Source organism: Lycium barbarum, chromosome 4 (genome assembly GCF_019175385.1).
Source record: "Lycium barbarum isolate Lr01 chromosome 4, ASM1917538v2, whole genome shotgun sequence".
Lineage (NCBI taxonomy): Eukaryota > Viridiplantae > Streptophyta > Magnoliopsida > Solanales > Solanaceae > Lycium > Lycium barbarum.
Window position 1 is genome coordinate 8,305,608 of NC_083340.1, and position 17,497 is coordinate 8,323,104.

Genomic DNA, 17,497 nt, shown 5'->3' on the forward strand with positions numbered 1-17,497 from the left:
CCAATGTAGGCTAGCTATTTGATTTTCTCCATACTTTTTGAAAATTTCTTATAAGCACTACTCCAGATTTGACCATGATACGCCTTATATTATGGTATTTCAGCATTATAAGGAGGTGAAATGGATCAAGTGATCTTACAGTAAATTGGTTTTAATTAGCCACATGCTAAAAAAAAAATGGGTCTTAAAATGACATGGAATACCAATAATAAATATCCGGTGAGAGAATTGGAATTTTCCGGCTTGTTTTATTTTATAGTAAGAGATGTGGATTGATATAATTTGATGACTTTCTTGTTTAAACAAAATTCAAAATTATTTCACTGAGTTATTTATATAATTTTAAAAACTATTTGAGGAATTTATTCAAGAATGTCTACTTACATAATCCTACAAAAAAAATGACACGTCTATTTCTTGGTCAGAGGCATATTGGAAAATTCCGTTTGTTATAGTAGGTGTGGAGCATATAGTAATTAAGCGAGTAATTAAGCTTCTGGAATAAAATGAATTTCTTGTGAGATAGGTCATCTCCTTTATTAGTATTTGACGTGATTTTTCTTGAATTGGGTAGCAAGAAATCACCACCATGTCTATCAACGACTTATTATTATCTTTACTTTTCTGGATGGTCGAATTTATTAAGATACACCAGTACTTGGAAAAAGATAGAGCATTCTTAATAGTTTATATTTTATACATTGATAGTTAATAGTAACATTTTATCCTATCAAATAAAATTAACCTATAACGACAAGTAACATTTCATTTTTGAGCCTGATATAGTCGACTGAAAATACAGAATAAGAAAAAAGAAGTGCTATAGTACCCGTAATTTCATCAAAGGTAATAGTTAGATCAAATTTACAATAACACTACAAGAAAGTATAGAAATGGCAACAAAAAATTTAATAATTGGCAACAACTTAGTTTTATTATTGTTGCAAATGAACTTTTTTGTTGCCAAAGAATTTAATTTTGTTGCTATAGTATTGATTATTGTTGCAAAAAATACTTTTGGCAAAAAAAAAAAAAAAAAAAAAAAGTTGTTGCAATAACAGCCGTTGGGAAAAGTCTATGCAACAAAAAAAAATTATTGCTAAAAGTACTTTTTGCAACAATAATTAATTTATGACAACAAAAATAATTTTGTTGCCAATTTTTTTTTTCTTGTAGTGTAATTCAAGCGCACTATATATGTACGGTCTATAGCCAATCCTGAAACCACACCTAGTTTTTGAAGCATTAAACATGGAGCAAATGACCGTGTTACAACTTATATTACCAAATATAAAATTCACCGTCTCACATATCTTATTAGTATAAGTTAATTAAGTCGTAAAGTTTTTTCTTTTAAGAATAGATCTCAGTTGAATTTGCAACTAATTATGTTCCTTTATAGGTAACCTAATTAAACTTGGTACACATAAGAATACTAATAACATTATTTGAATGATCAATGATGTATAGCTTCAAATTATCAATAAACTGAAACTTTAGGGATTAGAGTGACTTTATAGGTAACTTCACTCAATATCACGTAGGCACGTAACAAATCTCACCAAAAAATAAGTACAATGTCACCCGGCCTACGTACTACTGAAGATTGTAATTAAATATTAATTTGTTGGTAGTTAATGACACTAACATCACTAATAGAAACATATATGCTTGACAGAACTTCTGATGAAATCCGTCAGAAATATGCTCGTTGATAATTGGTTCCAACGAAATTCTAACAACAATGCTGGCAAAATGTGTTTTTACTAAGAGCCTGTTTGGATGGGCTTATCGTTATAAGCTGCAAATAGCTTATAAGCTAAAAAAAATAAGTTGGGGTAGTCTAACTTATTTTTTTAGCTTATAAGCTGCTTTAGATAAGCTAAGTCAAATGGGCTCAATTATTTTTTTGAGCTTATTTTAAGCACAAAATGACTTTAAGCTGGCCTGTCAAACACTCAAAAAAGCTGAAAACAGCTTATAAGCAACTTATAAGCCAATCCAAACGGGCTCTAATAGTGTATTAGTGTACATGGAGAAAATTTGTTGGTCCAGAAGGATACATTCAAGGATATGAAGTCTCTTCTTTGATTAATTTCTTGACTAATGAATCTAATTTGACCAATTACTACATTCTCTCTAGTACCTTTTAATTGTATCAAAAATATATATACATAATAGTCTTCTTAGATTTTTTTTTTTTCCAGTGCTTCTTGGAAGATTGACCGTTGAAAATCCAACACATGCACCAACTTCCCATCACTTTGTTCCCTTTCCCTCGCCAGTCTCTTCAAATGTCTCTCTATATAAAACTGCATCTTTGCTTCCTATATTGAGCACAAAAAAACCTTAATCTCTCTACTAAACACAAATTTCATTCAATTACAAACTAATCTCCTTTCTTCACACACAAGCAAACCTAGTTATTAACCATGCAGAAGAGTACTTCATCTTCATCACTGGGCCCTGGTGGTCTAGACTTAAGCCAAGCATTCTTCAAGTCAATTTCCAATACTGCCCCTCCTTCACCCACAAAACGCCACACCAAAATCTCCGTCATTGGCGTTGGAAATGTCGGTATGGCAATTGCACAAACAATACTAACACAAGACCTCGCCGACGAGCTCGCGCTCGTCGACGCGAAATCCGACAAGCTCCGAGGAGAAATGCTGGATCTTCAGCACGCGGCAGCTTTTCTGCCGCGTACGAAGATCCACGCTTCGATGGATTACTCGGTTACTTCCGGGTCGGATCTTTGTATTGTCACTGCGGGTGCCCGACAGAACCCCGGTATTGTTATGGTTTTTGTCCTGATTTTTTATTTTCTTTAATCATATTTGAATTTTATTTTACCATAATTGCTTTTACTTGTACTCGGAAGGAAAATATGATACTCCCTCTGATTTTAATTTATGTGGAGTCATTTGACTTGTCACGAGTTTAAGAAATAAAAAAACTTCTGTAGTGGTAAATCATTTCATAAGTTAAATTATTTTTACATATAAAAAAATGACATTATTTATGGACAAACTACCGAGGAAGTTGTGTCATAAGGAGTAAATCTCTTCCATAGTTGGCTAACCGTGGAAAAAGTTTTGGACAAGAATCCTCTTATACAACATAAAATATATAATGGCATTGTCATTAAGGAGTATTGGAGATTATTCTCTCAATCGTCTTATATTTTTTTCCAAACAAGTTTATTATATTATGAATCTTTTTATAATTTCTCTTTGTTATTATCGTTAAAAGTTTGTTTTGTTTGATTTCGCATGACACTCTATTATTTCAATTCTGACAGGTGAGAGCAGGTTGAATTTGTTGCAGAGGAATGTGGCTTTGTTTAAGAGTATTGTTCCACCACTTGTGAAGTACTCACCGGAGACTACACTTTTGATTGTTTCGAATCCGGTGGATGTGCTGACGTATGTTGCTTGGAAGTTGTCTGGGTTTCCAGCGAATCGGGTTATCGGGTCGGGTACGAATTTGGATTCTTCCAGGTTTCGGTTTTTGATTGCTGATCATCTTGATGTTAATGCCCAGGATGTTCAGGTCAGTGCATCATTTTTCATTTTCCTTTAAATTTCTATGTTTGGTTTTTAGTTGTGCCTTATGTTTAGTACTTACTAGTGGGAATTGGTGATTTTTTTAATTGGTGAAGAATATGAGTCAGAGCGCAGTAGTACATAAATATACATTCATCCATGTTAGTACTAATTTTTACTCGTTACTCATATTTTATATGACACATTTTTTTAGTTTTTCCAAAATAATGATATCTTTTATATTAAAAAATAATTACGTTTAATCTGTTCATTTTAACTTAATGAGGTAGATGTATACAAGTGATAAAAGTCATTTTGTTCTTCTTTAAACTAGTTAATAATAAAAAGAACGTTTAAGATGTAATTCCTGTTACGTGTCCATATGTGTACCAACGAATCTATTGGAGATCTGGAGTTACAGTTATCAATAATAATGTCCAATAAAAGTTCCTAGAAAACGAAGTCGAATTTTCAGCTCCTTTTTCTTTGTCCTGATTATACCAGTATCAAAAGACTAAGGTAGCTTTTAGATCATTAAACCATCTATTAAATGTATTTGGGGTTAAATATTCATATGCGTGTACGTATACATTCAGTAGAGCACATGCAATTCTAATTTTTATTATTATATCGGAATCTCTACACAAAGTACATACATTTCTATGCAAAACCGGTTTGAAATGTATAATGGATTATCTTACGTATTGGGTTCGAACTCTAGGAATAGAGTCCCCTTTGATAGGGATCGGTTGCTCTCGAAGTGGTGGGATTTTTTGGTGCGAATTTGAATTAGTAGAGCCTCAAAGCGAATATCAAACACTGCGTGGGAAGCTAAAGAAGGGCTAAAGACAGTAAATGAGCCATGCATAACGAAACATCTAATCTTATACCCTGTTATGAATTTTAATTTCTTATTGGTGTTTGGGCCAGAGAATTGTAGACTACAAATGTGAAATGCCCAAATAGAAAAAGGGAAAAAGAACTATTTTCAGAGAGTGGCAAACAAACACGTTATACTGATTAAAAAATTGTTTTCCGATTGAATTTTGCTTAAGATTTGAGTCAATTTTAAAATCTAATACTATTACATATATATAACTTATAAGTGTGAATGTGATGTTTTTTTTGTATTGGTTTAAGTGGAATAACATATGTGATGACTTTGCTTTTGCTAGGCATACATTGTTGGGGAGCACGGTGACAGCTCTGTGGCACTTTGGTCTGGCATGAGTGTAGGAGGAGTGCCAGTCCTTAGCTTCTTGGAGAGGCAACAAATTGCGTTAGAGAAAGAGACACTGGAAAAAATCCACAAGGAAGTTATGCAGTGTGCATATGAAGTGATTGGTCTAAAAGGTTACACATCATGGGCAATTGGCTACTCTGTAGCTAACTTGGCTCGAACGATACTTCGAGATCAACGAAGGATTCACCCTGTTTCAGTTCTTGCAAAGGGGTTTTATGGAATTGATGGCGGCGATGTATTCTTAAGCTTGCCTGCACAGCTTGGAAGAAGTGGAGTTTTGGGTGTGACGAATGTGCATCTTACTGATGAAGAAATTGAGCAACTTAGGAACTCTGCTAAGACTATTTTGGAAGTGCAGAGTCAGTTGGGAATTTGAATTGAAGTAGTAACTGTTGATCAGTTATCTATGTTACTATACTACTATGTTGTTTCTTACCATACAGTTTGTTTAATTTTGTTTCCTTTATATTATCTTTGTTTATGAGGAAAATAGTGAGAATAACTTTGTGTTACAGCAGATGGTCAAATGACATATTGGCTGCCTGCTAGTGCTCTGTGGTACTAACTTTGAAATAAATTGCAACAGAACCTCTGATGCCGGTTTACAGAATTCTGATTTATCATTCTTCAAGTAATATGCTTGTGATTTTGGTCTAAAATTTGCTACCATAGCAGCTTGGCAACTTGTCTTTGAACAAATCGTTATCATTCAAAAGTTACTTTTGAGTTTTGAGTGTTCTTAGCAGTGACATTATGCTTATATTAAAGAAAAATTAAGATAATGCATACATTGGAGTACATCATTTGTAAACATGAATATCATCAAGAGTCTGGGTTGTATCTTGATTCTTTATATAAATTTATCTTATGAATTACTGTACACCATTTATAAGGCACTGGAAATAAGTTTGTCACAGAAGTCTTATCATATCAATCCAATATTTAAATATTCACACGTTCCCATTCCCTATTCCTTATGTCCTTTTTTCCCTTTCATATTCTTTTGGCTATTCTCTGGTCCCACAGTTTTTGTTTTATTTCACTGTGCAGAGGTCGAATTGACTGAATTTTCAGTCTTATGTTGGGTATAAATTAATATAAAACTTTAATATATTTGAAACTGTGTGAAAATATTATAGGTTGTAAATCTTTTTTTCCCCATCTTGAGATGACAACATAATACATTCAATAATACTGTTCTTTTAACTGTTAAAAAGCAAGAAATAACTATATAATCAAGTGCTAACTCTAATTTGGACGAAAAAGTTCTGCAAGCCATTGGTGCATGATCATAAAAAAGCTGATAGGAAAAATCGATTATCCTTATGAATGGGGAAGTATAACTTTGCCCCATAATCCTCGTAAAAATTTACTCGCACTCGGTATTTAGCAATCCAGTAAATACATGACATATGTCTGTACATACCCCTCTTATCGGTAAACTATAGTTAATAATACACATTATTACCTTAATTTATAACTGTTACACCTTAGATTTTCGCACGTTAAAGTCGCATCATGAGTTAGTCGACGCAAGTTCAAAAAGAAATTATATTGAGCTTATTAATATAAATGGTTACAAGAGTCTATAAATAATATTAGTAAGTGGCGGAACATTTGGAGGGTGAATGAATCAAAGAAGCATGAGTTTCGTCAAAAGTCGGCAAGTTGGGAATATAATAACTTGTACTTTTGGGTGAGATTAGGAGTTCTTCACATGCTAAGAAAGTAATGATATGAAGTATTTGAATCGTATAATGGTCTTTTGTTAAGTTTGGAAGTCAAACGAGTTGTAATACGAAAGTCGACAAAAGGCGTCGCAAGTTAAGTTTGTAAATTTCACTGAAATTTGGGTCAGATGTCGAAGAGCTTTTCTCTCAATATACTTGGAGTTACGGGGTGATCCACCTATCAAATCGAAGGTCTATGAGTCTAGTTTCTATCGGATTTTACCATTTGTCAATACGACATTGGAGTAGAGAGATATTCGTATTTCCGTCCAAGGACGCAAACTGCCGCGAGAACAGTGTGCTAAAGTCGGTGGCTTTAAATTTGCCCAAGTATATATAGGCCCTTGCACGAATTTTTCTTTCATTTTCTCACCATCCCCAACCTAGAAAACCCTCAAAATCTCTCCAACGAATCCTTCATCAATCTCAATCCAAACTAAGAGCAAATCTATTAACTTTAACATGGAGAACAACATAGCAACTTCGAAATTGTGATTTCTTCACTATTTCGCCTTTCGGAGGAAAACCTTGCTTTGAAGTAACTTGGGGTTTGAAGTGATTTTCATGATCTAAGGTATATTTTAACTTCCTTTTGATCTTTTTGAACTTCTACAAGTAATTGATCATAGAAATTGGTGAAAAAACCCATAGAACAAGCTCTTCTATATTCTTATGAAACTTTCATGAACTTAGCTTATTTGTTGGGCTGTTTTATATGGTTTTGTTGTGTTATTTGGAGTTATGGTGATATGGATGGGATCATATTGAAGAGGAGAAGTGGAAAAGTAGAATTTGGTAGCGTTTTACGGGAAAATTTCGCTACAAAAAGGGCCTATAAATTCATGCCCATGAGTTGCTCGATTAAATGTCTAAATGAAGATTTCTATAAGCTATGACCTTGGTTTTGATCTTGAATAGTCTGTATTATGTAGGAAATCATTCGTAAGGCGTTCGAGGACTCGGGAAACATATATAACTACATCGACAAGGTATGTAGGGATTTCTCTTCTCTTTTGTGGCATGACTAGAACTCGACGAACGTTTCATTGATGCATTCATTTCGTGAAGACATAAGTCGATCATATTCTTTTACTTGAGGTGCCCTCTACTTCATACATGACTTATATTAAAGTGTTGTCCATATTTCCATGTTTATTTGGTTATCGATTGAAATGTTTTCGTAAAACTTGAGTCGGGCGTATCCCGAATTGGTTAAGCTTACCTCTTCTCTGAAATAACTTGTATTAAAGTGTATCCCCGCATCCTTATCTTTCTTGTCCATCACTTAAAGATAACGAACCTTTTATAGATATAAGTTTCCACTAAACATGAGATAAATACGCTTCCTTGTGATGGACTAATCTTTATTTCATATATGATTGCATCAAATGCCTTTCATGCGTACATATCTCTTTTGGCCACCGAATTGGAATGTTCCGCTAAACTTGGATTGATCATATACCATCCGAATGAGTTGAACTCTATTTCATGTGTAACTCATACCAAGTATCTACATGTTTTCCATGTGGTTGTCTCTTGAATTGAAAGGTAAAGAACGTAGCGACAATAACGATAGTCGGAGGCTAACGACGATAGGTCACTCCGACTCTTTTTATTATATCTCTTCTGAGGTCAGTCTTGCATTGCACTTATATATATGTATTTATTTTCATTACCGAGTCGCGCTATAGTCGGCCGGGTAGGCGCTTATATGTGCACCTTGACATGTTTCTTTCTTTACCGAGCTATGTTGTAGGCGGCCGGGTAGGCACGTAGCTGTGCACCTAAATGTATTTCTTTCTTTACCGAGCCATGTTGTAGGCGGCCGGGTAGGCACGCAGCTGTGCATTGCCACTGATCAGTTGGGCAGAGACGATGTTATGATGATGAGCTCACCCCACAGAGGGATTTATTATTGTTATATGATATGATATATGGCTCCACAGTGAGGAATGATTTTACGAGCATGTATTTACATTTATGTCATGGTTATGGTCGTCCTCAGTGGCCTCGTTCAGAGTTTTAGGTTGTCTCTAGATCTCTTCCCATGATTATCCGTATCTCTTATGCTTATGTTATATTTACACTTACCACCTTACATACTCGGTACATATTTCGTACTGACACATTTTGTGCGCTGTGATCATGCCCACAGGTACGGTAGACACATTGGTATACCTTTCTCAGTAGGATACTAGAGTTCAGCAGGGATGTTCGCACTCCATTCTCCGGAGTTGCTGGTCAGAGTCATCAAATAGGATGCATATATATATATATATATATATATATATATATATATATATATATTACGAGTATGGCTATGGTTACGTCGGGGCCATTGTCCCGAACAGTTGATGCATTTTAGTACTCTTAGAGGCTTACAGACTATCAATCAGTGTACAGGTATTGTGTTTGGCCTTGCCGGCCTTCTGACTGGTTGTCTTTCTTGATTGTGGCCTTGTCGACCTTAGTTATGCATATATGTGTTGTTGGGCCTTTTCTGCTTGCAGGTTGTTATGATATACTTCTTACTATTTTTATTCAGCGGCCTCGTCGGCCTATGATTCACGTTATAGAGTTTAAATATCACAGTTGGTTCGCTCGGCCCCTTCGGGTGCCGGCCACACCCCCAAGGTTGGGGTGTGACAAATTTGGTATCAGAGCAGGTCTATCCTAGGGATGTCTGTAAGTCGTGTCTTGATTATGGATACGTAGCACGCGACATTTATAATCAGTAGGCTATGGGGCATTTAGGATGTTGCCTTCATTGGAATATAGATCGTGCGGATAGAGCGGAGTCATAAGTATTTGAATTACTATTTCTCATCTTGTCCTTCTTTTTTCAGTAATGCTGATCTGAAAGAAAAGTACAGTTAAGAGAAACTGAACAGGGACGCCGGAAAAAGGTATTAGTCGCTTTCCACCCTATAATGTGAATCCAAGAGCTTCAGAGTTTACCTTGTAGCAAAGTAAAGAGGTAAGGAGTTGACCAAAGGCAGTCAAGGTATGATCTTTTGTCTATGATTTTCGATGAGCTAGTATGACTATCTAAGGTATGTCTCCGATAATAACTTACGAGGCGATGATCAGAATTTGTAAACCCGACTATTGAAGTTGTTTGTATTGTATTTAGGCTGCTTTGACTTCATTAGATTTGAAAATTTGTATCTGACTGTTGATGAGATTACGTAATATTTTAAGATGTATATAGTTAATACAAGATGTAAGTTGAAGGAATAGATGATGATGTTGTGTTATAAACAGGTATTATATGAGAAGTTGACAGGTCGAACTTACTTTTGTTATTCAGAGTCGTAAGAAATATTGTTAGGTTGTGATTTGGTATTGTGGAAGATGTTCCAAGGTAAGATCTCCTTTCCTCTTTATATGTGTGATTCGATGATGTCATAAATCTAAGATGGGAGAAACGGATACATGGTGTACTTGAACTGATAATTGTATCGTGTGTATATGTGGAGCGAGTTTTGTTATATTGAGTGGTTGGAAATGTGACGTATATGTATTCATGCGTGGGTTGATAGTGTAAAATAAATTTTAAAAGGGAGTTAGAAGGGGTTAATGCAGTAAAACTATGTTAAAGCAGGCTCACCGTTCATCGGCTAGTTGATAGACTTCTTCATGTTGAGAATAGTATTGCTTCTCTATTGTGGATTTGAATTATAAGGAATTACCCAGGAATGGAGGACATTATGGTAACAATAAGTGAAGGAAGAATGAGAGAGAATGGGCAACGATTCAATGAAAGTGAGTGAAAGGGGAGCGATGCAGAATAAAGTCGATGACTCTATGAATATAAGGTAATGCGATTACCATAATAGGAATCTACAAGTCAGAATAGTTAAATTATTTCGGGAAAGTTTTAGGTTCGTAGAACATCAGAAGCGAGTTTCGACGGAAGTTCCGCATCTAATCGCAGACCGAGACAATCTGCGGCCACCAAGACAGCACCTGCGAGACACAGGCAGAGCCTGCGGAGCCGCAGGTGGCATCGCAGACCTTGGCAGGGAGTAAAGGTCGATGTTTTAATTTGAGGGCTTATATGACGATCACTTAAGTTATAATTGGAGACCTGTGCTAATGCGCGTGTGAAATTTGTAGATGATGCCTTCAGTAGGAGTGGTGAGGAAAAGAAACAGGACTGGCAGGAGGAGATATTATAACAAAAATCTTCGATTAATAGGAATACGAAGGAGACCATGACATGAAGGGATTATAAACATATAGGAAATGGGTGACGATAGGGTGTTTGAACAAGATTCCTGGAGTAAATAAAGGATTAAGGTTAATAGAAAGATAGAAAGGGAACGGGCTAGATACGATAAATATAACAACAAGAAGCTAGACAAAAAGGATGATAATGGTAAGAATCGAAATAGCAAGGTGGCGAGCTACATAATCCTAATCGGCGGACTTGGAAGCCTGATGAGATGAAGTTAGAAAACAAAATGCCTCTAGAAGAAAGGTGAGCTTTATGGAAGAAAAATCAATATTTACAAGGTATCTTGAGAAGAAATTGAAATATGAGAGATTCTGTAAAACGAATAAGACATTGATAGCTTGTACTCTGTATAGACATGAGGGCGAATAGGTTGACTATGAAGGATAATTAACTAAGGACGAAATGTTAAAAGACATGGATGCTATCTCTACACGAAAGGGTAAAGCAGGAATTTCTTCGATACGAGGGATGTGGTGAAGGAAAGTAGTTGACACACAAGGAAAATCTTTGAAAGAATAAGACGATAGGAACAAAAGTTGTAATAAAGTGAAGTCTTTGGCTACGTCGGGGCCACTGCCCCGACCATTTGATGCATTTTAGTGCTCTTAGAGGCTTACAGACTATCAGTCAGTGTAGAGATATTGTGTTTGGCCTTGCCGGCCTTTTGACTGGTTGTCTTTCTTGGTTGTGGCCTTGTCGGCCCTAGTTATGCATATATGTGTTGTTGGGCCTTTGTTGCTTGCAGGTTGTTATGATATACTTCTTACTATTGTTATTTAGCGGCCTCGTCGGCCTATGATTCACGTTATAGAGTTTAGATATCACAGTTGGTTTGCTCGGCCCCTTCCGGTGCCGGGTGCCGGCCACACCCCTAAGGTTGGGTTGTGACAATAACTTAATTATAGTATGTAGGATTTGATGTAACACTGGCACAACTAATCTCACTATTAAATACATACTAATTTTCAATAAAATTTCTTGAAGAAGTTGTTAGAAATTGGCTCATCGGAAGCTTTTCCGATAATCATTCTATCGGAAATCCCAGTTGGATTTTTTTTCCTATGTATTAAGAACAAGAAAGCTAAACTTAGCAAGTACCTATAATTTGATTGAATAAATTGAAGCAACTCTTTAAATGTTTTGGACTTCTGGCTATGTAAGATTAAAAGGAAAAAAGGAATTAAGAAATCGTACGTATGTCTAACCCAATAAAAATATAGGGGGACGCTTTTGTGTACTATAGTAAACTTTGGAGCTGTTTCTAGAAGTCACACTAAAACTAGGACCAAAAGGTAAAATGAGAAGTATCTTAACGACGTCGTTTGGACATTAAACTGAATCACAAAATCTGTACTAGGGATTAGACAAAGAACATTGAACTGAATCACAAATCGTCATCGCCGAGAAACGAACGGTCACGATCATCTGAAAATGGCTGGAAGATTAAGCAATGCAGCTACACGCATCATGGGCGGAAACGGCGTCGTTGCACGCGCCGCCGCATCTTCTCTTCGTACACGCGCCGGTATGGGCCTTCCCGTCGGCAAACACATTGTACCTGATAAGCCGGTAATAAACACCACTATAAATACACAGTACTTATAATTTCTTAGATTCAGTTGTTTTTTCCTTGATAAATATTTTATTTGATTGACAAACCCTAATTGTAATTGTAGCTTCAAGTGAATGATGAACTTATATGGGACAACGGTACTCCTTTTCCTGAGCCTTGTATTGATCGCATAGCAGATACCGTTGGAAAGGTTTGATTTTTTTAAATTTAAGATTTGTTTTCTTAATTCTCATTGTTTTCATTTGTTAATTAGTTATAATGTGTATTGAAGATTTGATTGTTGATTTTGGAAAGGTTATATATTCTGATTAACTGATTTACAATCTTAATTTTGATAGTAGATTAAGCTGGAGATTTAATATGTGAAATTTGAAAATGGTTATATCTGTTGGAAAGGTTAGATTTTTTTTTTGATTTGTTACTGTTTACAGTTTTCATTTTTTGTTAGTCAAATTAGTTTTAATGTGTATTGAAGATTTGATTGTTGATGTTGGAAAGGGTGGATATTCTGATTAAGATTCCTATTTGAATCCCATGTTTATTGTTTTGACCATTTACAATCTTATTTTTTGATATTAGATTAAAACTTGAAGATTTAATATGTGAAATTTGAAGATGTTATATCTGTTATATCCCAATACTGCTAACGCGGGATGCTTTGTGCGCCGAACTGCCTTTTTTAATGTCTTTTAATCCACAGCTCATGTTTCGCTGTTTAGAAATTTCAACTTTTTATTTTTGTTAATAGTCATAATTATAATCTGAAACCTGAAGATTTTATTATGTGAAATCTGAGGGTTTTATCTCTGTTGGAAAGGTTAGTTCTTTTGACTGAAGATTTATATTTGATTGCACTTTTCATGTTTTTATACTTAATAATTCTAAGTTTTTCTTTTCTGTTAGTCAAATTAATCATTAACGATATTTGAAGATTCTTGAATTGCTTTTAATGTCAGTATGAGGCATTGGCTTGGTTATGCGGTGGATTGAGTTGTTTTGCTGGGCTTGGACTGTTAGCTGTTTGGAATGACAAAGCCTCCAAAATCCCATTTGTAAGTCTACATTTATTGAATTCTGTTTCAGTTTTTTCATATCAATGTGAAATATAGTTATGCTTTGATGACATTACTATACTATGCTGTGTGAGCTGCACTTTCTTGTGTGTGCTTTTAATGGATGGACTTGTATGTTGGTTACTATGTTGATCTGTGGCAAAGTTTACTTTTAGGTGTTTGTTGAGCTTGAATGGTAAGGAAAACTCTTTGCAGCTGTGGTTTCTTTGTTCTGTGGCTAAATGGCCAGCATCACATGGTTTATATTATATTATGTGATCATCTCCTTTTAAGTGGGGAAATTTTTTATGGAAATATAAAGGTGTTATGGCAGAATGATGTCATGCTAGGATTGAAAACCAAGAAGAGAAGTATTACTTGTTCATGGCAATTCCATCCACGTACTTCGGCTTACCAAGCTTAACAAATGCCTAGTCCCCAACTGTGCCACCAGAGCATCTGCCTGATTCTCCTGGTGTCCTCACCCTCTGCCAACTCTTCTGCAGTCCTGGGGCACATGCACCTTCAACTAAACCATCAGTGAAAAGGAGGGTTGCCTAAGGCTTTACCACCTATATGCAGTCCAGTAAACCACCACCAGTCGTAATGCCTTTATTATTTCTCCAAAAAAAAAAAAAAAAAAAAAAATAGAGCCTCCAGTGGGATGGGGAAAATATCTGCAGTGTAGTACTCCAAGGATTGGTAGAGCTAGAATCTACATTTTTTGCTATTCACCACCTTAATGATTTAGCTTTTCTTAACCTAAAACATGCACTTCAAGAACTAGTAGCTTGTGGTTTGATTTCTCCACCTGGAGTGTCCTATCATATGTTTTTTACTTTTTTTTTTTTTCCAACGGAAATATTTTATTGCTACTTCTTCTCGCTAAATTCATTCTTTTTTAACCTGCCTTGCGCAAGCTGGAAATTGAACTCCTGTGGCAATCACTAGATTTTGTTCTTGCTTAAAAAATGGTGCTTCCCTTCTTCCCAGTGGGAGCGTGAGATAAAGTAGATGAGAAAAGCTATTACTGATCTAAAGAATGAGTTGCTATAGTTGAATATTGGAACACTCAAGTTTGTGGTGTTATTTATACAAGTTGTTTTGATCCCGTTAAAGATAAGGAGGGGAGATATTTGAAGTGAATCCAAATCTTGTTCTTTTCATTGCACTTTTAGTTCGACTCTTATTGCAAATTGTGCTAGCTAAGAGGAAGTGCAGATGATTAACTGGGTAGTATTCTAACTTGAGAAGTGAGCATCCCTAAGGTTGTGTCTTTTCCATGCTTAGTCGTTGGCTCAGTAAAGTTTGATTAGAAAGTGAAAAATAAATCAACGCTGGTATTCAAGTTACTTTGCACAGTGTTCCTCTTCTTTCTCTCACGCTCCCCTCTCTCCGATACCTCCTTTAATCAGGTAAAGCATCTTTGTTTTTTATTACAGAAGTATAGGTAATATATCTTTGTTTACCCGTAATATATTTTTACATCTAGATGTCTTTCATATTTCTTTTGCTGGTATAACTTACATTATGGACATAACAGTGACTAACTCAAGAGATTTTGTTAGCTCCTTAAAGTGTGTGTAGAAGATATCTTGTACTGGAGCTATCTCCTTTTGTATTTTGCATCCTCTGGATGTTGTTTTAGTGAAATCCCCGTTATTTCATCAAGAAATATATGTTTGTTACTCGGTCAGATTATAGGTCATTGAAGAAACCCTTGTTCTTACTCAAGTAAATATATTTGATTTTTCGTGCTGCAGTGCTAATAGATGATAAATGTTTGATGAAGGATAGAAAAGGGGGCGTCTTGCATCATATCAGGGATAGACTAACTAAATTTTCATATGCAAGTTATTATCAGTTTCCTTTTTATTTTATTTGTGCAGTAAATTCATGCTCGATGTTCTTTGCCAATACTAGTTATGCAGTAGCTTTCTATTAGGTTTTTGTGATAATCATAAAGTTTTTCGCTGTTTATTGTGATTTGCTAGGTAGGCATAGATGAAGTCTCATAAGCTTTTTGTTTTAGAAATAATATAGTGGTTTCAAGTGTTTTTTTAATATTCTTTTTATTGATCATCTTCATTGTTGAATGTTTTTTGCTGCCTAAATTTGCAACTGTTCAACTTTTGGCTCAGCGTTCTTACTAATTTGCTTTGTGCTATTGTCAAAACTACATTGCACTGTTGTCTTTGCTGTATCTATGGAAATTTGTGAAAATGACAGTGTTTTCAACATGTCATATGGTACTATCTGGAGTTTAAAGGTATTCGTTTACAAGATCTAAAAAAGTTCTATTCTTAAAAGATAAAGATTAGAGCAGTTAAATTTAAGGAAAGAGCATTTGAGATTGTGCTTTGAGCAGTACTGGCACTTATCAATATCCTAAGCTTCAAGGGAAAATCATTTGAGAGAGGTACACATGGCTTCCCACCTACTAATGGGGGAATGTGATTGGATCACCCCCTTCTTCCTTTTAAGGGTTTTGGGAAAGTGGGGCGGGTAGGACAAATGGGCTCTCTCCCTTCTTGAATGGTGCAATTAGAGCTGGCTTCCAGTAAATAATGCTAACTTTTAAAAGTTGCCAGTTTCAAAAAAATAATGCTAGGTTTTACCACAATCACTACTTGAGAGTATTTCCATTCTCAAATACAAATACCTTAGGGATTACATGCTGTGCCAAGGTGCTTTTACTTCTATATTTAGTCGGTCCAAACTGCTTGCAACCCCCCTCATTATTTCATCATCATACAACTTTTGCCTTTAACTTTCCCTGTCATCTTCATTTTTGTTGGCTGACTCATTTTCTTCCTTTTTCTGTTTTTGGTATGAGCAGACACCAAAGGTCTATCCATATGACAACTTAAGAGTGGAGCTTGGCGGAGAACCTTGAGCTTGGATGTAGTTGCTATTGGATCCACAAATGTGATTCCTGCGTTTCTTCTCATGTATCAAACTGTAAGGCTTGAAACAGTGAAAATAAAGTCTTGGTTTGACATTTGCAACCAACAAGCTGACCCTGGTTTTACTTTTGGTGTTTATGCTGAATTATTTCATATCTGAAAGTTTGATTTGGCTAGTTTGGAATGTTAGTTATAATCGTAATAGATGGACTGCCTCTTTGATATCTAACAATTGTTGGAAGTATTACTTTTCCATGGTAGCTTAATAAACAAAATTAGTGTCGATGATTGATACGACAATGAACATTCAACACAGTCGATCTTTCTATTGCAGTAACATTTTTTTTTTTTGCATTAAACTATCTTACAGTTCTTTGAAAGGAACTTGGGGCTCTTTTAGTAGTAATAATTAATAAGGGTAACAGAAGTGGTCTTTGATTCTTTGTGAAATTTGTCTTAAAAAAGGGTGCACCATGTAAATTTTTGTGTACCTTTTCGGCCTACCTATACTTTCTCTTCTTAATACTCCTCTTTTCAGAGTAACTTGATAAGCATTCTATAACCTGCAGAGCTAGGTGTGTCAAATGGGCGGGTTGGATTGAAATTGACCCAATCTAGGTGTGTCAAATGGGCGGGTTGGATTGAAATTGACCCAATAAAAATGGGCTGAGGTAATAAATGAGTTGGGCTAATATTGACCCAAAAGTTATTTGGGCTGAATTGGGTTGGACTGAAATGGACTAAAAATGGGCTGGGTCATGACCCGCTCAAATTGATCCAGTTTTTTTGTAGGGTATTTTCTAGAAAAATATTTTTCAAAAAAATATTTTCTAAAAATACATTTTTCGCCTTTATCAAAAGAAAAAAAAATCTTTATCTTTATTAAAAATACATTTTTCGCGAAAAATATTTTCCTAAAAATTATGTTTACGGATTTTCCGTGGAAAATATTTTTTAAGAAAATAATTTTCGTGGTAAATATTTTTAGAGAAAAATATTTTTCGTGAAAAATATTTCCCTTCATATTGAACACACCACAAACTTATAAGATACATGATACAAGAAAAGTGTATATATTAAACAAATAAACTAAATCTCAAGCAATAAACCCAAATTTAAGTAACTCTTAAAAATGGGCTAGTATTGGGCTAAGTTGGAGATCACTTTAAAATCGGCTATATTGAGTTGGGCTGAAATCAGCCCATATA

General features: G+C 35.2%; 2 protein-coding genes across 2 annotated transcripts; both read left to right on the forward strand.

The window, feature by feature from the left end:
* The first annotated feature begins 2,285 nt into the window (after positions 1 to 2,285).
* LOC132638144 (L-lactate dehydrogenase B-like) lies at positions 2,286 to 5,419 on the forward strand. The gene is made up of 3 exons (XM_060355120.1): positions 2,286 to 2,790; positions 3,302 to 3,552; positions 4,721 to 5,419. The coding sequence occupies exons 1-3, from the start codon at positions 2,433 to 2,435 to the stop codon at positions 5,162 to 5,164; spliced, it is 1,053 nt and encodes a 350-aa protein (XP_060211103.1). The 5' UTR covers positions 2,286 to 2,432; the 3' UTR covers positions 5,165 to 5,419.
* A 6,649-nt stretch (positions 5,420 to 12,068) lies between these two features.
* On the forward strand, positions 12,069 to 16,513 carry LOC132635087 (NADH dehydrogenase [ubiquinone] 1 beta subcomplex subunit 8, mitochondrial). Its single transcript, XM_060351317.1, has 4 exons — positions 12,069 to 12,327; positions 12,435 to 12,521; positions 13,288 to 13,383; positions 16,223 to 16,513. The coding sequence occupies exons 1-4, from the start codon at positions 12,190 to 12,192 to the stop codon at positions 16,277 to 16,279; spliced, it is 378 nt and encodes a 125-aa protein (XP_060207300.1). The 5' UTR covers positions 12,069 to 12,189; the 3' UTR covers positions 16,280 to 16,513.
* The last annotated feature ends 984 nt before the right edge of the window (positions 16,514 to 17,497 follow it).